Here is a 22,531-nt window from a genome sequence, read left to right on the forward strand (position 1 = left end):
TTCAAAACAGGAATTAAAGCTTGAAACCAGTACTTTGAGAAACTTTCAATGCCGGTTAAGTGGCATGATTAATTTGCTAATAGTCGATGATAGAACAAAAACTTGCAAAATCGATAAATAGAACGTGCAGTTTCTAGAGTTGTGTGGAGTGAAGCAGTTGACGTAACTCAATGAGGTAAAAAGCGCGTAAAAGTTCGAATTTTTCCCTTCAAAATGCGATTTTGCGGAACTCGAAACAATAATTTTTCGCTAAGTTATGCCAATTTGAAAAAAAGTTGTTTTTTACGAGATAATAATGAATTATTAATTGCAATGTTGCCGTTATCAATGCAAATCACTACAATTCTGTCTAAGACATGTTGTTGGTTTAAAAACATATCCGTGCGTGCGTACTGGCGGGCGGGCGTGCGTGCGTAGATTTGCGGTTGTGCGTGTGTGTGCGTGCGTGCGTGTGTGTGTGTGTGTGTGTGTGTGTGTGTGTGTGTGTGTGTGTATGTGTGAAGATAATTTCTTATTTATACAAGACAATGCTCGACCACACATTGCGAGAAAAGTGCTTGATTTCTTGGATGAAGTTGGCATAAATTGACTGGATTGGCCAGCAAATAGTCCAGATTTAAATTTCATAGAACACTTATGGGACAACCTTGGTAGGAAAGTACGAAATCACGTACCTGCTCCTCAAACACTGCGAGAATTTCAAAGAGTTCTTGAAAACGAGTGGAATACGATAACGCAGGATGAAATTAAAGGACTTATAAAAAGTATGCCTCATCGTATGAATGAAGTATTACGCGGACAAGAAGGTCATATTCATTATTAGTGCACATATGCGCGCACGCACACACACATACCACAAGGAGAGTTTGGAGTCTTTAAATACTGTGGAATTGACGAACCACGGGGTCCTTATCCTTGTGGTACGCAAATACACCACACACACACACACACACACACACTCTCCACAAGGAGGGTTTGGAGTCTTTAAATACTGTGGAATTGACGAACCACGGGGTCCTTATCTTTGTGGTATGCAAACACACACACACACAGATATGTTTTTAAATCAACAACATGTCTTTTCTTCAAATTGGCATAACTTAGCGAAAAATTATCGTATCAAGTTCCGCAAAATATAAATATATATATATATATAATATAATATAATAAATATATACATATATATATAAAATATATATATATATATAATGATGAGATTACGGGTTTTAGAATAAAGAGTAAGCGATTATATAGGAGGACAAAAAACTGTTTATTCAAACAGTACACGCAGGACGAAAAACTGACTGTGAAAGAGACAAAACGTGAAGAGAACCAGGCAGCGCCACGTAGGGGAAAAAAGCAAAGACAAAATGAATAACATAGAAACGAAACTTAGAGTATGCTAGTTACTTTACATTCAGTAATGGCAACCATACATTGCTTATTCTAACACTCCGCCTCAATGTATGCAAACAAATAAAAGAAAACATGTTTAGATTTTACGAATTCCAATATAAGAACAAAGTTTAACGAACTGTCCTGTTTCAAGACTTTTTGTTAACATGTCCGCTATTTGTTCTTTGGTGTTTAAGTATTGCACATCTATCTCTTTGTTTTGATACATATTACGAACAAAATTGTACTTTACGTTTACATGTTTAAGTCTACGATGATCCCATCTACCTAACAAATGTATAACAAACTGATTGTCCTCAAACACCTTGATAGGGTCATCAACACGAACACCAAAGCTTTTCAAAAGTCCTTTTAACCAAATCACTTCAGTTAATGCTGTTGCCAAGGCAACATATTCTGCTTCTGTAGACGATAAGGTTACTCCATCCTGCTTTTTTATTGACCAGTCTACTGTAGATCCGACTTGAAGTAGGTATCTAGTTGTTGACTTCCGGTCATTATCCGTGCAATTTGCATCAACATATGTCTGGAGAGGCACTTCTGGGTTTGAATTATGTAGTTCATAATTTAGAGTGTTTTTAATGTATCTAAGGATTTGTTTCAGTCTCTTCCAATGAGCAAGTTTGGCATTACTCTAAAAACGACTGTAGAAATTTACAGCAACACTCAGATCAGGCCGTGTAGTAAGCATAAGGTACATCAGACAGCCCACGAGTTCTCTATAAAGTTTCAACTTAATCACTGTTTTTTCTTCGGGGTCTGTTTGTTTTTCGGCGTTTACTTCCATCGGTGTCTTCGAAGGATTACACTCTGTCATTCCAAATCGAAAGAGGATATTTTCCATATATGTCCTTTGACTCAACAACATGCCTTCCATCGTCTGCTCGATCCTTATTCCGAGAAAGTTCTTCAAATCACCCATATCCTTCACAGAGAACTCATTCTTAAGTGAGTTTACAATCCTCTGTATCCATCGTTCATTATCTCCTGCGATAATAATGTTATTCACATATAGTAGGAGAAAAATGCGGTGATTGTTCGAAAATCCTGTGTAAAGACAACTATCTCGTTTTGATTTCTCAAAACCTTGCCGTAGAATAAATTCATGAAATCTGGAATTGCATGCTCGTTTTAAGTCATATAACAAACGATTTAACTTACAAGCAAGACCACTTCATTGTCCTTGGCAAACCCTCGAGGTTGTTTCATATATGTAAATCACTTCATTGATTGTTTCATGTAAAAAGGCATTTTTAATATCTAGTTGTCTGGTCTTCAACTTGAATTTATTTACAACTGATAGAAGAGTTTGTACAGTTGTTAGTCATGCAACAGACGCACAAGTTTCATTATAATCCAGGCCTTTCCTCTGCGAGCATCCTTTAATTACAAGGCGTGCTTTATATTTATCGATATTTCTGTCGTGGTCTCTTTTAATTTTGAATACCCACCTGTTGTCAATAGCTTTCTTTCCAGGAGGTAATAGAACCAAGTCCTAAGTTTTATTCTCAATGAGTGATTTCATTTTTTCATTAACTGCATTCAGCCAATGTTTCTCATCGTCTCTTCTTTTGATGTCATCGAAGTCTTCAGGTACATTTTCCACGAATGATTCCGCATAAAGCGCCAAAATCGTATAATCTTCTAGATAATTAGGCTTCTTTATCTTCCGTGTACTTTTCCGCAGAATGTTGACATCTTGCTTCTGTGTTGTACCGGTTTCATCCGACTTCACTTTCTTCTCCGCCTGAAGTGGAGGTTTCCTCAGTGTTCACTGGTTCCTTTGGATGCTTTTGAATGGATGCTTTCAAATGCGAACTTTGACTCATTAAAAATAATATCTTGTCCACAGATTATTTTATTGTCTTCAGGACACCAGAGTCGATAGCCATTGACACAACCCACATAGAAATTGACCTCCAGTGGATGTCCGTCGCCCTTCCATAGCTCCATGGGACGTCTATCTTCATGGTGGAAGTCAGATGGACGTCCATTAGAAGTCCATGAAACCTCCATAGCTCCATGGGATTTTACTTCCATCATGGAAATCAAATAGATCTCCATTAGACATCCATCCAACCTCCATAGCTCCATGGGATTTTATTTTCATCATAACAGTTAGATGGACATCTATTAGAAGTCCATGAAACTTCCATAGCTCCATGGGATTTTACTTCCACCATGGAAGTTAGATAGATGTCCATTAGAAGTCCATGAAACCTCCATAGCTCCATGGGATTTTACTTCCATCATGGAAGTCAGATAGATCTTCATTAGACATCCATTCAACTTCCATAGCTCCATGGGATTTTACTTCCATCATGGAAGTCAGATAGATCTCCATTAGACATCTATCCAACCTCCATAGCTCCATGGGATTTTATTTCCATCATAGAAGTCAGATGGACGTCCATTAGAAGTCCATTAAACCTCTATAGCTTCATAGGATTTTATTTCCATCATGGAAGTCAGATGGACGTCCATTAGAAGTCCATAAAATTTTCATAGCATCATCAGATTTTACTTTTATCATAGAAGTCAGATAGATTCCGTAAAGCGTATAATGCGCATGACGTTATCCTTGTTGATCACCAGAAGTTAAACAAGGATAAAATGTTATATTACGTACATCATGCGCTCTCTTTACGGAATTTAGTCATTATCTCTTTATTAAAACAATTATGCAACTAATTTGTTTATAACAATTATAACAACTATGACAATTAAAAAAGCGTCATATATGTTTTTTTAGTAATTTTTCTCTGTGAATCGATTGCGCAATCAGTTCTCCTCTACAGTCAGTTTTGACAATTTGTTTATAACAATTAATTGCAAAATTAACTTTGGCAACGGGCTTTTTACGTCATTAATGTTTTTTCATGCTTCGATATTATTTCTAATTGTTGTTTTTTGACTGATTTGGCCATGGGCAGAAACAGGTTTTAATTATTTATATAATTTATATTAAAAATATCTAAAGCTAAATAAACAAAAGGTTAATAAGAGTGTTCGCGCGATACAAGACGCCAGTTTCTTCTTGTTCAAATCAGCTTTACTTCAAATATAACTTTTTATTAACAATCTCACAAGTGTACGTTTAGCTCAGTGTTAAGATACTAGGTTATCGTTCCGAAGATCTTAGGTTCGAATCCCGCCGGAGCCGATGCGTTTCAAAAATTTATAAAATAATACGTAATTGTAATTAGTGAATTAAAATGTTATATGTGAAACAGCAAATACAGATTAAGCTATAAAAATAATAAAATTTGTTAAAAAAAAATTTTTTTTACCGTCCATAAGACGTCCACTGAAGGTCCGAACCTCCACGGTACACGTCCATTAATAATCTAAATTACGTCTGCTGAGACTCCATAAAGCCTCTACTAATAATCCACGTGACGTCGGTTTGTCATCCACTAAGGCTCTATGAACCCTTTATTAATAATCCACGTAACGTCTAACGGACATCCGTTGTTAACGTCTAATGGACGTCCAATGGACGTGCGCAATGCGGAACTGTGGATGCCTAGTGGCCGTCCATTGGATATCCATGGGACGTCCACTGGAAGATCCGAACTTCCACGGCAGACGTCCATTAGACGTCCATTGGAGGTTTTAGTTCTATGTGGGAATACTCAACCATCTTGCAATGTTTCGAACGAGACTCGAATTTCCCGTCTACCAACTCCTTTGGAATATGAAGATATGCAACACATCCAAAAATTCTTAACTTACGAAGCTCTGGTTTTTTTCCAAACCAGAGTTTGGCCGGTAGTTTTTTTTTCAAAGCAATTGTTGGACTGCGATTAGTTAGATAGATTGCTGCTTCCGACCAGGTTTTACTCATTTTAGAGTTCAAGATCATACACCGTGCTTTTTCAATTATGGTTCGATTCATCCGTTCAGCAACTCCGTTCTGCTGAGACGTGTAACGAATGGTGAACTCATATTGAACCCCGCAGCTCTCGAAATGTTGTCGAATCTCATTGGATATATATTCCCTTCCGTTGTAACAGCTGAATCTACTAATCTTCAAGTTAAAATGCGCTTGCGCCATAGATTAAAACATTTTAAAATACTTAAATACTTCCGTTTTGGTCTTCAAAGTGTACATGCTACTGTAAAATGCGTATAATCATCAATGAACGTTAATAAATACCTTTTTCCATCGAATGACGTAATATCTATAGGGCTACATAAATTGCTATGCACCAAATGGAGAGGGCGCTTTGCTCTAATACGTTCAGTTTGATGAGGTAGACATGTCTGCTTACCATCCACACATATTTCGCATACTTCTGACGAGAGATCAGTGTCCTTTAATTTTATTCCGTCGGTCATCTTTACAAGTTTCTTTATCTCTGTACTGCTGAGATGACCCAGTCGTCGATCATAACAAAGAATCTTCTTCTGTCTTGCAAAGATTTGCGACTTCTAGATCATATTCGAAATACAGTTTAAATAATTTTTCCGTACGATGAGCGATCGCGGCAATTGTATTCTCCTTATGGATGATTCCTTTTCCGTTTTTAAAAGTTATCGTAAATCCGTTTATCTCCAATTTGCGAACCGAAAGGAGATTACACTTAAGTCCCGGCACATACTCCGGATATTACGATTTTCCAAATTTCTCCGTTTGCTCGCACACGTACAGGTAAATCACCAACTTCGGTTGTAGTTAGAACTTGTCCCGATTTCGCGACGCGAATAGTCACAGAAGGCGTTATATTTCGCACAATCAAGCGTGTTTCCTTCGTTGCTAACTGTTCTGAGGATCCCGAATCTAAAAATCATCATGTAGCATTGATAGTGTTCTTTTCTTTAGCAATAAACACAAACTTTTTCTGACTTTTGTCGACATCTTCGTCAAGCGCGACCTTTGCCGATCCCGAATTTTTATCCTTTTGTTTAAATTTATGACACTCCGACCGCTTGTGTCCTAGTATACCACAATGATGACACTTGAAACCAAGCCGTTCGCGTTGTTTTTCGTTAGCCGTGCTATCGTGTTTATTTACGTTCATTTTCCGTTTATTCATTGCGGCCGAAAAAACTGCTGACGAGTTTGCGCCTTTTGTACTCGCACTCGTACCAGCTTGCTTCGTCTCCTTATCCAGCAATCTTGTTTTAACGAAATTAATAGTTAATTGTTTACTTGAGAGTGTTTCCAAAGCCGTCATTATATTCTTCCGACATTGTCAATAACAAATGGCACACTATGTCCGTTTCTTCTAAAGTAGCACCAGTCGACTTCAATTCACGTATAAATTTATCAAACTTTAAGAAATGTGCTGCCATTGTTTCCGTCGTACTATAACGTATGATCAGGAGCATCTTCCTTAGGCGAAGTTAACTCGCTACTCCCCTTCGCTCGAAACTTTCCGAAAGGGTTCGCCACATCTTAAACGCAGTAGCTTTTTCCTTCACGTATTTAAGACGGCTGTAAGCGATGCGCTGCGTGATCATCGATTTACACTTCCTATCACTTTTCCACAACGCGACACTTTGAGCACTCGCAGATACCTACTGTCGGCAGCTCTGAAATGAGCGTATCAAGCGATTTCTCGGCTAAATCACAGAGATCGTGCTCCTTACGTAGAATCTGCATCCGAAACTTCTAGTTGCTATAGTTCGTCCCGTCGAATAGTGGGACCTTAGAACATATAATACTGGAAGGAGCATAGTCTCTTGAAAGTGTCGTCGAATAGATTGACAAAGATAAATAGATGATGATACTAGTTTGTAATGCGCATGACCAGGGAAGCGCGGGCAAATGAATTATAGCACAAAACGGTATATGTATAAAGGTCAATAAAAAAACTAATTTATGATAAAAAAAAATATTGAAGTGACAAGTGACAAATTATAATTTATATTAACTGAATAAAAACGCATTCAAAGGTGAATAATAATTTGTATATTTATTTATTGGTTATCGAACAGTACAAGTTTCATATATTTGTGCTTGATATAATTATCTTTTTTGCAAAGTTGCTTATTCGTATGATGAATTCGAATCTTTAAATATTGTTTAATAATCAATCTAATCATTTCTGTTCTGTGATTAAAAAACAGATCTTGTAGATAATTAAACTTACATGTGATATGTAGACGCTCGATTTTGTTCCTTGCAAATGTAGCAATACATTATTGTCACAATTTCGTAGAATAGTGTTCAATTCTTCCAAAGGGGTTTTTTGATTACGCGTCCTGAACTCAATACAACTCAATACTTACAAAGCTCAATTAAAGGTTAGCTTAGATGCCTTGGATGGCGACCGTGCACGCATCTGTATGGAGCATGCGCATTACAAGTTAGGACCATCATCTCTCCAACCTTGTCAATCTACTCTCGGACAATCAAATGCACGGGGCTGATAGGGCTATGCTCCTTCCAGTACTATATGTTCTAAGAGTGAGACTTTGTATTTCTCGTCGTCCGTCATTGTAGTCACGTTCACTTACACTTTCTTCCTCAAATAGCAAACTGAGATTTCCGCGACTCTATTCCTCTTTATCTATACGTGTTAGTTAACTAAGCCCATAACCTGATGAGATTAGGGGTTTTAGAATAAAGAATAAGCGATTATATAGGAGGACAAAGAACTGTTTATTCAAACAGTACACGCGGGACGAAAAATTGACTGCGAGAGAGACAAAACGTGAAGAAGAGCAGGTAGCGCCACGTAGAGGAAAAAAACAAAGACAAAATGAAAAACATAGAAACGAAACCTTAAGCGATGGTTCCAGGCAAAGAGATTCACATCGAATGAGGAAGTCATTGCGAAAACCGAGGCGTATTTTGAAGGCTTGGACGTTTTGTACTACAGAAAGAGCATCGAAATGTTGGAAAATTGCTATACCAAGTGTATCACGCTCGAAGGCAACTATGTTAAGGAATAAATATAACTTTGCTCAAAAAAACGCTTGTTTTCATTAAAAATCCCGGGACTTTTCAGCCCATCCCAATCAGCACACAATATTTTTTAAATGTTTTTTTAATATTTAGTTAATATTAATTTTTCATTGTACAATTCATTATAACAAAAATATTTATTAAATATTTATTATATATTTATTTAACATTAATTAAATATGTACGATATTACGTATATATAGTATCTTTAATTTAATTTAATAAGTTTCGCGCCGTCCAGTATTCGCGCCACATCTTTAGGCTCGTCCTACGCCTCGCGAGTAGGCATCGCCATCTTTTGAGTCTCGCGACCTTTTCCGCGATTTTCGTTTGTTTTTGGCTACGTCTTGTCGTCAAGTGCGAGCGCGTTGTGAGCCGCCACGGTGCGTGTCTATAGACGTTGTTCTCGTCATCTCTTGTGAACGTTTGTACTACGCGAAATACAGTTTCATAAAAGGTGCGCGGAGTTTCTCCTTGTTCCCCACCCAGCGAGTACACCGTATCATAAAGGTAGCGGACATACAAAACGTAGAGAGACACATGTCTTTCGGCCACGGTCACCGAGCAAATTCCAGTGGCATTCGTGGAGAGGCACAGCCTCACGATTATACAAAATATTTAAAATAATGATTTAGAAAAAATATTTATTTAAAATTTATTTAACGTTTATTTAACATTTATTTAACATTAACTAAATATTTAAAATAATGATTTGGGAAAATATTTATTTAACGTTTATTTAACGTTTATTTAATATTTATTTCACATTAATTTTTCATTTAAAAAAACATTTTTTAAAAACATTAATTTAACATTTATTAAACATTAATTTAATATTTATTTCACATTAATTTTTTATTTAAAAAACATTTTTTAAAAACATTAATTTAACATTTATTAAACATTAATTTAATATTTATTTTACATTAATTTTTCATTTAAAAAAACATTTTTTTAAAATATTAATTTAAAATTTATTAAACATTAATTTAATATTTATTTCACATTAATTCATCATTTGAAAAATCATTTTTTAAAAACATTAATTTAACATTTATTCAACATTAATTTAATATTTATTTCACATTAATTTTTTATTTGAATAAACATGTTTTAAAAACATTAATTTTATATTTATTCAACATTAATTTAATATTTATTTTACAATAATTTTTTATTTAAAAAAACCGTTTATAAAAACATTAATTTAACATTTGCTTAACATTTATTTAATATTCATTTTATTAATTTTTTATTTGAAACAACAATTTCAAAAACATTAATTTTACATTTATTAAATATTAATTTAATATTTATTATTTATTATTTTTAATAAACATTTTTTAAATATTTATTTAATATTGTTTAAGTATTTATTTTTCATGAATTATTTAATAAAAAAAATTATTTTAGTAAGCATTTGTTAAATGTTTATTTAATGTTTATTTAATATTAATTTTTTTACTTATTTTTCATCTCTATAAAATTATGTTTATTTATTATTTATTTAACATTTAAGCTCTTTATTTTTCAATTATTATTGAATTTAAAATTTGTTTAAAAAATGTTTCAATAACATCTATGAAAATCAGTAAAAAATTAACTTATATATATTTAAATAAATAATATACTTTAATTATATATATTTCGTCTTTTCGATGACATATTGACCTGATCTATCAGTGGTGTACATGCATAAACACAAAGTGTTTACAGATCATCACGAGGGATCAGTTCGCAGCGATCATAAAAGTCAAGCAACGTTTACTGGAGTCGCAACTTGGATGGGTGACCACGTGGAAATTTCCGAGAAAAAAATTCTTAAGAAAAAAACCTTAATATTAAAAAAAATTGTTTAATGTAAAAAGGGGTGTAGTACACTAATTTTAATGTTTTTGAAAAAATTTTTTATTGCAAAAGCTTTTTTTTTAATAATGTTTTGCTCATTTATGCTTCGTTAAAAAGAACGTTTCTTTAACGTTTAATAAACGTTTTCTTTAAATGTTTTAAAAACGTTTTTATAATATTTGAAAAACATTTTTTTTTAATGTTAAAATAAACATTTTTTTAATGAAAAAAAGGGCACTTAATCCATTATTTTTAATGTTTTTATAAATGTTTTTAAAAATGTTTTTTAAATGTTTTTAAAAACATTTTTTAAATATCGTGTGCTGATTGAGATGTATATATGTATATATATATATATATATATATATATATATATATATATATACAGGGTGATTATTAATGACTGTTACAGCGTTTTACCTTAAGAGGATAACATACCGACAGAACACTGTAATATACTCAGCGCTCCTTAGATGACAGCTGCGCCGAGCAGTGCCGAGTGATACGTACATACATATAGGCTCCTGCTAAAAAATTTTCCTCAGATTATTTTTATATAATTTTTCAAAATGTCTGTATAATTTTATAGTTTTTTCAGACTTTTTCATAAAAATTAGAATACTTTTTATAAATATATAGAATGTCTATATCTTTTTTCAAAATTTTTAAATGTGTTAACTATGAAGTATCCTAAGATTTCTATTATTTTTTGTTGTATAATTTTATATAAAATATTATAAAATTTAAAATAGTTAAAAGTATTTTACAAAAATTATAGGATAAGAACTTTCAGAACATTTCAGACTTCACATGTATAAAAAGTTCAAAGAGAAAATGTACACTTTTCAAGTAATTCTAATTATTTCCGAAAAATGTTCCAATTCGTACAACGATTACGAGAAAAACTTTTATTAGGGAAAACTTTTATTATATTTTCGAGAAAAATATGAAAAATTCTTATAATTATGGAATTGCTCTGAAAAGTAATGCTATTTTTTATTTCTTGTTGGAAAAAGATTTTAAAAAATGTTAGAAAATCTGAAGAATTTCACATAACTTTACATACGAATATTTTGAGAAATTATGTGATTTCTTATGTTATGTCTTTTTTGGAAAAGTGTGTCAAAATATTAGAAAATTAAAAAATTTTTTTATATTTTTTATGGGATTGTTTTCTGATCTTATTGTGATATTATGAAGCTTTATATTTTATGTTTTAGTGAAAAATGTGAGAAAATTTGAAAAACTTTTTACACAAGTTTACACAATTACTTATAAATTGTTGGCATGACACATTATGAAAACTTTTATAGAAAATTATGATAAAAGTTTCTCCAGGGAAAGCTGTGCATACTCCGTTATATTGCATTTATTACTTAGATTATTACTTTTATTTATTAATCTGATTAATAAATAAACGTAGTACGTAATAACGTAATTTAAAATACTAAATACATTTTATATTTGCATAATATAAAAATGATGTATAAAAATGATGATAATTAGATTTTCTTAAATCTCTTTCCAACAAGAAATAAAAAAATACCATAACTTTTCAGAGCGATTCCATAATTATGATAATTTTTTATATTTTTCTCGAAAACATCCCTTATAAAAGTCTTTCTCGTAATCTTTGTACAAATTGGAACATTTTTCGGAAATAATCAAAATTACTTGGAAAGAGTACGTCTTCTCTTTAAATCTTTTATACGTGTGAATTCTGAAATGTTCTGAGATTTCTCATCCTATAATTTTTATAAAATACTTTTAACTACTTTAAATTTTATAATATTTTATCTGAAATTATACAACAAAAAATAATAGGAATAAAAAAGGATAGAGACATTCTAAGTATTTAATAAAAGTATCTAATAAAAAGTATTCCAATTCTTATAAAAAAAGTCTGAAAAAACTATAAAATTATACAGACATTTTGAAAAATTATATAGAAGTAATCTGAGAAAAATTTTTTAGCAGGGGCCTATACGTACGTATCACTCGGCACTGCTCGGCGCAGCTGTCATCTAACGAGCGCTGAGTATATTACAGTGTTCTGTCGGTATGTTATCCTCTTAGGGTAAAACGGTGAAACAGTCATTAATAATCACCCTGTAGGGGAAAGTAGGTAAATTGCACGCACCTAAGGGAAATTTATCGCAGTGAAGTGATTTTTAAAGTTGAAATCGATACGAGTACAGAAATAGAAACTTTAAACATTTTTTTATCATTATGTATTGTCATATTGAACAATTTTTTATTTGATAATGCTATATTCAGCAAAAAGAAGCAAGTGGTTAAACGAAAAAATTTCTCGGGCCTTGGGTAATTGTACGTGCGGTTGGATAAATGGACGCGGAGGAAAAATGAGGTTATAGCCCATTCTTTTAACTACACTACACTGCACTACACTGTACTAGTGGCACTATAGTTGATCTCACGTGGTCTCACGCCTTTCAAGATGGATGCGTAAAATTGTCGACGGCGGACTTGATTTGATAAATAAACAATTACTGGATGACTATTTAATTAAATTTAATAAACAATAGCTCAAAGAACGCAGGAAAAAACGTACTTTTGTTAGGTATAACAAAATTAAACGAATAAAGTAAAAATACAGACTTATTGCCTTATTTTCTGAACGCCAAAATCGCAAGAAAAATCATGATTTTACTTTTTCTTATTTTTTAAATTAACTACGTTTTTAAATGATATAACGTATGGTTATATATTTAAAAAATGCCTTCAGCCTACAAATATCGTCGTGATATAAGTTTTATTCATCGGGAAGGTGCCAAACCACGAAGCGTACAATTACCCAGTGCGTACAATAACCCTACTTTCCCCTATACATATATCGATGAGATTACGGGTTTTAGAATAAAGAGTAAGCGATTATATAGGAGGACAAAGAACTGTTTATTCAAACAGTACACGCGGGACGAAAAACGAGAGACTGCGAGAGAGACAAAACGTGAAGAGAACCAGGCAGCGTCACGTAGGGGAAAAAAGCAAAGACAAAATGAATAACATAGAAACGAAACTTAGAGTATTCTAGTTACTTTACATTCAGTAATGGTGACCATACATTGCGTATTCTCACAGTATATATATATATATATATATATAGAGAGAGAGAGAGAGATATATATATAGAGAGAGAGAGAGAGAGAGAGAGAGAGAGAGAGAGAGGAGACCGGGGCTATTCGTTAGATCTTTTTTTCTTTTGTGTCTCCTGAATCCTGTATTCATTAAAAAAAAATTGGACGGTTTGAAATGTTGAATCTTCCCCTTCACAATGTCATTATAGATAGAACACAGAAATGCACTTGCTTTGTACATATAAAAAGTACTTATAAAAAAGTCTACCAATGTCAAATATTTCAAATAACCCCGATCCCGGGAGAATTCGAAGCTAGTCCGAAAATATTCTGAAATTTATGTCTTAAGATGAAAAAAAAATGTAAAAAAAGCTATTGTTAAAATTTTGTTTTATTCAGAAACGGATATAGTATTATGAAGAAGTGTTACATACAATAAAAGAATACAAACGCACAATAGAGAATTTTATTGTTTAGCGTTTTCGGAACAAGTCAGGGACTATTCATATTTCGTGTAATTACATCTGTTGAGTATTAAATTGTGTATTTGATACATAGGACGCAACAGGGATGAACATTATTGAATAATTTTTTATTTAAAGAATAAGAAATTGATGAATAAAAATTTATTCGTTATTCAGCTTTTTGTAAATGATGAATAAAAATTTATTTGTTATTCGGCCTCTCGTAAATAATGAATAAAAATTTATTCGTTATTTAGCCACTTGTGAATGATGAATAAAAATTTATTTGTTATTTATCCTCTTATAAGTGATGAATAAAAATTTATAGCCTCTCGTAAATAATGAATACATATTTATTTGTTATTTAGCCACTTGTGAATGATGAATCTATTCGTTATTCGGCCTCTTGTAAATATTTAATAAAATTTTATTTGTTATTCAGGCTATTATAAATAATGAATAAAAATTTATTCGTTATTCAGCTACTTGAAAATGACGAATAAAAATTTAAACGTTATTTAGTCATTCTTCAATAATAAATAAGCACTTATTCTTTATTTAATGTTGAATAAGGAACAAAAATTTATTTTCTTATTTAGTTCTCTTTGAATAACAAAATAAAATAAAATTATTATTTTTATTTTATAAATACTGGATAACGAATAAAGATTAATTTATAATTTTGTTTGTAACAAATAATTACCTTAGCATTAACTGACCATATATATTTTAATAATTTAAAATTATTTTACTGATAATTAAAGAATGTAAAGGAGCATTTGAAAAAAATGTTATTGCTTAACATAGTTTTTTAAATTTTTAATATGATACATTTATTACATTTATTACAGAATTTATAGAATAAAAATAACCCGTAATGGTCACAATTCCGATAATAACATAACGTTCACATGGGATCCACTAGAGACTCCCCTGCACAAAATCAGTTGCTATTTGCCAGAAGGAGCAGTTCACTTGCACACCGTTCATTTGCCCACTACCACTCACAGCGGCCGATGTCTAGAGATTTTTTACTGGTGTGAGTGGTCTATGGGCATGTGAACGGTGTGCAAGTAACATACACCTTTGCTAGCTCTTTGAAATTTTATCGCAAAAATTTTACTGGACATACCTTGAAGTCTGTTCTTTATTATCCAATAATTTTTTTAAGTTAAAATTTAACATAATGAAAAAATTCAAAATAAATAAAAAACTGCAAAATTTGACTTTTTTTACAAAAATATTCATAAAATTTTTTATTTTTAAGATAATTCAACCAAAATTTAAAGATGTATTCTCAAGATAATATACTTTCAGATAAAAATTAGTTTCATAGAAGGTTGTTTGATTTTGAATGGTCTGTACGGTGTACTCTTAAAGTTAGCATGGGGTCCAAAAGACACCTGGTGACTATAACGAGATAATAATAATTTCAGTCGTTAATTTCGTTATTCAAAGAGAATTGAATAAAGAAATAAATTTTTGTTTCTTATTCAAGATGTATTGAATAAAGGAAAAGTGCTTATTCATTATTCAAGAATGACTAAATAACGTTTAAATTTTTATTCGACATTTTCAACTAGCTGAATAATGATTAAATTTGTATTCATCATTCACAAGTAGTTGAATAACAAATAAATTTTTATTTATTATTTACAAGAGGCCAAATAACGAATAAATTTTTATTTATTATTTACAGGGGTTTTTGTCAAGGATGGTCCATAAGATGGATAGTCAGTAGGCAAATTAACGCGAGCCAAGTCGTCAATTGCGTATAAAGTGTCCGTATATTATATTAATATTATTAATATGTACAGTGCTCGTAGGCTGCTCCGGTAGAACTGCCGAATCGCGCGTCAAATTCGGGGTTCTCTCAAAACGCGCGTAAGGGTACAATGACAATAACAAATCAGGGCCGATCATGCAATCCCGTAGAGCCAATCACAGTCTCGGAAATCACGCTGTGCTCCTCTGTACGTAACATGATTGGCAATGGAAATGTGCCCACGGCATTGTGATCGACAGTGCCATGCTCGACAACAGAAATATGCCTACAATAAGTAACTGAATAAATAAATTTTTATTTATCATTTACAAGAGGCCAAATAACGAATAAATTTTTATTCACCAATCGTCAATCATTAAATGTCAATCATGCCCATCCCTGGGACGCAATTATGAAAGAAAAAAATTGTCCGAACGACGATTCAACGTTTGGTGTTTCGAATAGTCCCAGACATCAACTGTGTGCATTATTGAGTATGATTGACAAAAAATAGACATCACACAGCAAAAAGTAAACACGAAATGTTTCAAATACATTCAACTGGACACGATACATTCAAAGTTTTTAAAGAGAATTTTATTTATCTTACTTAAATCTCGAAGAAATACTGACTATCAGAAAATACTTTAACTGTCGCAAAACACATTTTTCACTACTATGACTTCAATACGTCGCCGTTACCAACAAAACTTTGTTAGCAACATCATTACATTAGGACGCGTTTACAGTAATTAAAGTAAATTTTTAATATGTATCCATAAAAAGATATTTCCATTTTTCGAGTTGCCCCGGTCTCCCCTAATGCCTTTTTACATATGATCAAGAGATACAGTGGTGTCTCGTGCTAAATAAACACGAAGCCCGTATCTCTACACGAATTACGAGTAACACGAAAAACAATCGTTGTGTTTCTACTTTATGATTGCTAGAAATCAAGCATCACGCGCAAGAAGATAGACGTAATAAGAAGAAATAAAATTACCTTTTCAAGAAAAGCAAAAAAACACCAAATATGTATGTACATTTCTAATCTTTTTTTTGTAAAACCCTGAAATAAACCGTATTTTTAATCGCGCAAAATTGGCTCATATTGTCAATGCGTGACGGATGACAAAAATTAATTCGAGTGAGAGGAAAGGCGAATAACGAGCATCGAATGCAGTTAATGAATTAATATGATATTTATTGAGTTAACAATAGTTGCTTACATATAAAAATTCTTTGTAACGCGTGCAAACAATACATTTACAGATACTTTGGAGTTGCGGATCTCAAACATATTTTGGAAACGCGGATTTACACATGTATTTTAGTAACGCGGAGTGACATATATAATTTATATATACAGGGTGATTATTAATGGTTGTACCTACTTTTTACCATAGGAACACGCATTTGTAATTTCTAATATAATATTTTAGAAATACGTATCCGTCGGTAAATCACGCTGCTAAAGTACAAAGTGGAGACATTCATTAATAATCACCCTGTATATATATATATATATATATTTTTATAATGCGGATAGGCAATTTACGCAATATGTACGAGAAACGGTTGATAATTAGTCGGCGCCTACCAATATTACAACACTGTTGTTATTCGTAAATACTAACTTTTAAATGACTGCTTTCCAATTTTCAGCCCGCTACGTCATTTAATTTGTGTTTGACAGTAAATAAAAGCAAACAACTTTTGCATTTTTACAAAAATGAATAAAATCGAATTGTGCAATGATCGACTATCACAATGGCTAAATTCTATGAATTGCGCTACGAATTGGTTTCTTATTCGCCATATTCTCCTGATTTGACTTCATCCGACTATTATTTATTTCCAAAATTGAAGAAATGGCTCGGTGGTCAAATTTAGGACAAATGAGGTTATTGCTAAAATAAAGGCCTATTTCCAAAAATCGTATTATTCGGAGAGCATCGAAAAATTGGAGAATCATTGAACGAAATGTAGAGCTTAAAGATTATGTTGAGAAATAAAATTAGTTTTGCCGAAAAAAGTTTGTATTTTCTTGCCTAGGCCGACTAATTATTAACCGCCCCTCGTATGTACACCCAAGGACTTTGATTCTGTCCATGGGAAAATTTTCCAAACTGAGAAGTCGCTATCTTTCTACATACCGTCAAATGGGGCAATTAGTAACACTGGGGCATTAAGTAACAGCACTTTAAATTCTGTTTCGGGATTTTTTTTATCGACGTTGTTGTTATCCGATGTTCGTAAATTGAACAGTTTTCGAAAGGTGGCAGCACTGACTATCGGATTCTGTGACACTTGCCATAACTTGATGACGTTTTAGTTAATCTGTTGTATAATGAAAGTAAACGTAATTTTTGTTGAAAAATTTTATCTGAAAAACTTTACTTGTACAGGTAAGTAGGAGCGTTACGAATTACACCATAAACCCATACGTTGTTCTTTATTTCTTTGTGATTAAAAAAAAACGGATTTGATGAAGATAGTATAATATTTGCGTCTGGTGAAACGTGAAACGTGAAAAAAGTCAACATTTTTAGGAAAGTGGGGTAATAAGTAACACGTGTTTGTGAGAGTTATGGCAACGCTAAATGACGTAATTTCGATTGCAATATCTGTTGTGACATTTATCATTTTGTCAGATGGTAAGGACGTACAAAAGGATCATCGGCAAAGGAGGCAGAGCGACAGTCGACTTGGATAGGCTACGCGAAGCTCTAAAGGCGGTCACGGAAGACCATATGACACTACGTGAAGCAGCAAACAAATTTAAAGTAAATTACGTTAGCATTCATCGTCGATTAAAATTTCCCGACACACAAAATAAAGCAGGTAGAACCACAGCACTAACACATTCAATTGAGATCAGAATTTGTAAACGTTTGATTATTTGTGCTGAATGGGGATATCCGTTGACAATGTTGGAATTGCAACAATTGATTTTTCAATTTCTGGCAGATAATAACATCGAAGTACCACGATTTACAAACAACATTCCAGGAACTGACTATTTGCGTGGGTTTTTGAAGCGCCACCGCGACACTCTAACCTTTCGGTTGTGCCAAAATATTAAAAGAAAACGTGCCGCCGTGAACGCAGAGATCGTTACGGAGTATTACGATGAATTAGCCAAATCATTAAAGGGAGTTCCTGTCGAAAACATTTTCAATTATGATGAAACAAATTTCAGCGATAACCCCAGTGAACAAAATTTCTTGTGCAAACGAAAGGCGAAATACGTTGAAAGAATTATGAACAATTCGAAAACCGCCCACTCAGTAATGTTTTGTGGAAATGCTCTTGGTCAAATGCTGCCGATCTATGTCGTGTATAAGGCTACCAATATGTATGATTCTTGGATGTCAGGTGGGCCTCCACAAACGCGATTTAACCGAACGAAGAATGGATGGTTCGATAAAGTCACCTTCGAAGATTGGATTAAAACTATCGTGATTCCTGCGCTTCGACGCCTTGACGGCATTAAAATTCTAATTGGCGACAATTTGTCGTCTCATTTGTCGCTGGAAGTCATTCGCCTTTGCGAATTGCATTACATAAAATTTGTATTTTTGCCGTCAAATTCCACGCATCTACTGCAGCCATTAGATGTGGCCGTGTATGCGCCATTAAAGCATTACTGGCGTACAATACTCACTGATTGGAAGAAATCGTCTGGGATGATCGCTACTACGGTTTCCAAAAGCGTATTTCCATCGCTTCTCACGAAGCTGATGGACAAAGCGACTCCAACACTTAAGGCAAATGTCATCAGTGGTTTCCGTAAATGCGGCATACATCCACTGAATTTAACAGAGATGTTGAGCCGTCTGCCAAAAGCGCCTGAAACTCCGCACCAGAACGGACCAAACGTAGAAGAAGCTCTACACAACCAGTTTTATCGCTTTCATGCAATCGCTGCAACCAACCGAGCAGCCTGCACAGCAACAAAAAAAGAAGCAAAAAGTCGCTGCGGGCAAAAGTGTTTCTGTCGAAGATTTGTTAAATCCAAAAGCGATGGCCGAGTTGCTGGAACCGCAGCCATCAACCTCTGGCACTCAACAGAACTGGAACCAACCTAAGAAGCGTGGAAGACCGAAAAAACAGCAAGAACCAGCTCCACAGGCTTCCAGAAAATCAACCAGAGCTCGAACATTGAGAGCAAGAAACGTGAACGCTTGTTTGGACTCCGATTCATCATAGGGTTAAGATAAAATTCCATGTTTTTAATTCATTTATTTTATCATATTTATTTTTTCACATACTTTATTTTAATATATTTCCAATGGGTTCTAGATAAAAATTACGTTTCTATTAATATAAATCTATGCGTGTTACTTATTGCCCCATTTTAGACTTTTGCAAAAAACACCACTTTTTTTAAGAAAAATATAGGATAATAAGTAAAAATATATATAAACACCAGATGTATCTAAAGTTCAGACTCACATCATGTGGAATCTGCTTCAAACCGCATATCGCTCCTTTTAAAATGTCGAAAGAAATGAGTTTGAACTTTTTTTTTGTTACTAATTGCCCCATTTGACGGTACTTACAGTTCATGATTAACGACCAATAAGCTCTAGTCGTTTCATTAATTATAAACTGCGAGTATGTAGGACTTGGTTAGGCTGAGTGAAGGTATGCGGTTGCATGGTGTGAGCCGATGTGAGATAAGAAGCGAAATAGCGAATATTAGGATAGATACAGGTGTAAGGAGGCGAGAATTAGCGAGGTAGAGAGGTAAGATAGGGGAATTGGAGGAGAAGGTAGGTGGAGAGAATTGGCGGAGAAAAAGGCGGATTAAAGCGAGGATAGAAAGAGGAGGTAGGCAAGGAAATGTCGGGATTAGGCAAGGACGAGAAGGTCGGTAAGGTAGGGAAGCAGCTCAAACTGACTACAGTCGGTAAAAGTGAAGGTAAAGAAGGAGGAAAGAGAGTGACTTTCAAACTCTCGGAAGAGAGGGAAAAAGGAGAGCGAGAAGATTTAATTAAGGTAATGATGGAGGAATTAAAAATACTGAAAGGCGATAGGAAAGTGTATCAAGAAAAGATGAAAAAATTCAAGAAAGTAGTTAAAGAATGCGAGAAAAAGATAGGAAGGCTAGAAGAAAAAATAGATGAAATGGAAAAGGATTGTAAGGAAGAAAGGGAGAAAGATTTGACAAGCGTGGAGGAGGGAGGAGAGCAAGAAAACAGGAGAAGCGTTGGAAGCGTATGGAGCCTGAGGAGTAGTACGGTCAGTAAGGCGAGTTTAGATTCTAGCGGACTAAGCGAGAGAGAGATAAGTAGTCTTAGGAAATGAGCAGCGGAAAGAGATTGGGAGGATAGGAAACTCAATATTATTATAAAAGGTGTAAACATGCCCGAGACAGTGAAGAAAGACAGGTTAGAAAGAAGGAAGTGGGCAGAAGATTTGATAAAGGAAAAAATAGAAGTAACTTGCAAGATAATAAGCTGTAGAGTAAGTGGACCCGTGATAATTGCAAAACTGGAGAACGAGGAAAAGAAAAAGGAAGTAATGATTAATAAGTCGAAGTTAAAGCTAAAAGGAGAAAGGATATTTTTGGAGAACGACATGAGCTGGGAACAGAGAAGAACGCAGGAGAGGATAAAAAGATGGTGGAAAGAGCAGAAAGAGAAAGGAGTTCAAGTAAAAATAGGATTCAGCAGAGTGAAAATAGGAGATATATGGAGACCATAGCAAGAGATAAAGAGGGAGGAGGAAAGGAGAGAGAAAAAAGAAGCAGGTGACAGAAGAGAGGAGAATCGGAATTTCAGCTAAGCCGAGAAGAGGAAGGGAGACGCGGGGAGAGAGTAGTAATAAATAAGAGGAACAGGAGAAAATGCCTATTTTGGAACGTGGCGGGAATAGGAAACAAAGATAAAGAATTTTGGAAATACGTGAGAGAGTTTGAGATAATCAGTATGTGTAAGACCTGGGTAGAAGAGAGCGGATGGGAGCGCATGAAAGATAGGTTGCCTGAATCGCATGAATGGATTTGTAGTTTTGCAAGGAAGGAAAAAAACAAAAGAAGGGCGAGAGGAGGATTTATAATAGGCAAGAGGAAAGAGGAAATAGGAGAAAGGAATAGGATAATGATAATAAAAGAGAAGGAGGAAATGGTGATGACAGAGATAGCTTAGGAGAATGAGAAACAGAGAATTATTTCAGTTTACGGAGCACAAGGAGGAAAGGATTTGAATGAGAAGTTAGAGGAACTTATAGGAGAAGAGGAGGAAGGAAATTTAATAATAAGAGATTTTAATGTGAGGATAGGAGAACTAGGAGGTAAGGACATAGGAGAAGGAGAGAGACACAGTAAAGATAAAGTAATAGGTAATGGAGGAAGAAAAATAGTAGAGTGGATAACGGAAAAAGGCTGGTTCATCTTGAATGGGACAATGGAAGGAGATTGGGAGGGTGAGTTTACATACGTAGGAGTAAGAGGATGTACGGTTATAGATTATGTAATTGTAAGCGTAGATATAAGAGATAGAATTTATAAGTTTAGAGTAGGGGACAGAGTGGACTCGGACCACATGCCGTTGGAGATGGAGTTCAGCGGGGGAGAAGAAGAAATGGATCCAGAAGAAAAACAAGAGGAAGAAGAGGAAGTAAAAATAGAAACGATTCTATGGGATGACAAGGCGAAGGAGATGTACGCAGAAAGGACGGAGCAATTGTGTAACACGGAAGAGCTGGAAGAAAAGGAATTGGACACATTAGAAGAAGAATGGGAAAAGATAAAGAAGATTGTAAAGGAAGCAATGGTGAAGAAAAGAATAAAGAGAAGGGAGAAAGAGCTAGGTCATAAAGATTGGTAGGACAGAAGCTGCACCAGAAAGAAGAGAGAGGTAAAAGAATCTACAAGAAATGGAGGAAAAGAAGAATAGGAAGAGACAGATATATGAAGGAGAAAAGAAATCTGAAAGAACTGCTAGAAAAGAAACAAAAGGAGAAGAGAAGAAAGGAAGAGGAGGAACTGAGAAGGATGAAAAATGAAGCAGACGTG

At 33.9% G+C, this 22,531-nt stretch overlaps 1 protein-coding gene across 1 annotated transcript; it reads left to right on the forward strand.

The window, feature by feature from the left end:
* The first annotated feature begins 18,161 nt into the window (after nt 1–18,161).
* On the forward strand, nt 18,162–19,719 carry LOC120357604 (tigger transposable element-derived protein 6-like). Its single transcript, XM_039448445.1, has 2 exons — nt 18,162–19,388; nt 19,453–19,719. Exons 1-2 carry the CDS (start codon nt 18,162–18,164, stop codon nt 19,717–19,719), a joined length of 1,494 nt encoding a protein of 497 aa, XP_039304379.1.
* Nucleotides 19,720–22,531: the final 2,812 nt, after the last annotated feature.

The sequence above is a fragment of the Solenopsis invicta genome, chromosome 4, assembly GCF_016802725.1.
Source record: "Solenopsis invicta isolate M01_SB chromosome 4, UNIL_Sinv_3.0, whole genome shotgun sequence".
Taxonomy (NCBI): domain Eukaryota; kingdom Metazoa; phylum Arthropoda; class Insecta; order Hymenoptera; family Formicidae; genus Solenopsis; species Solenopsis invicta.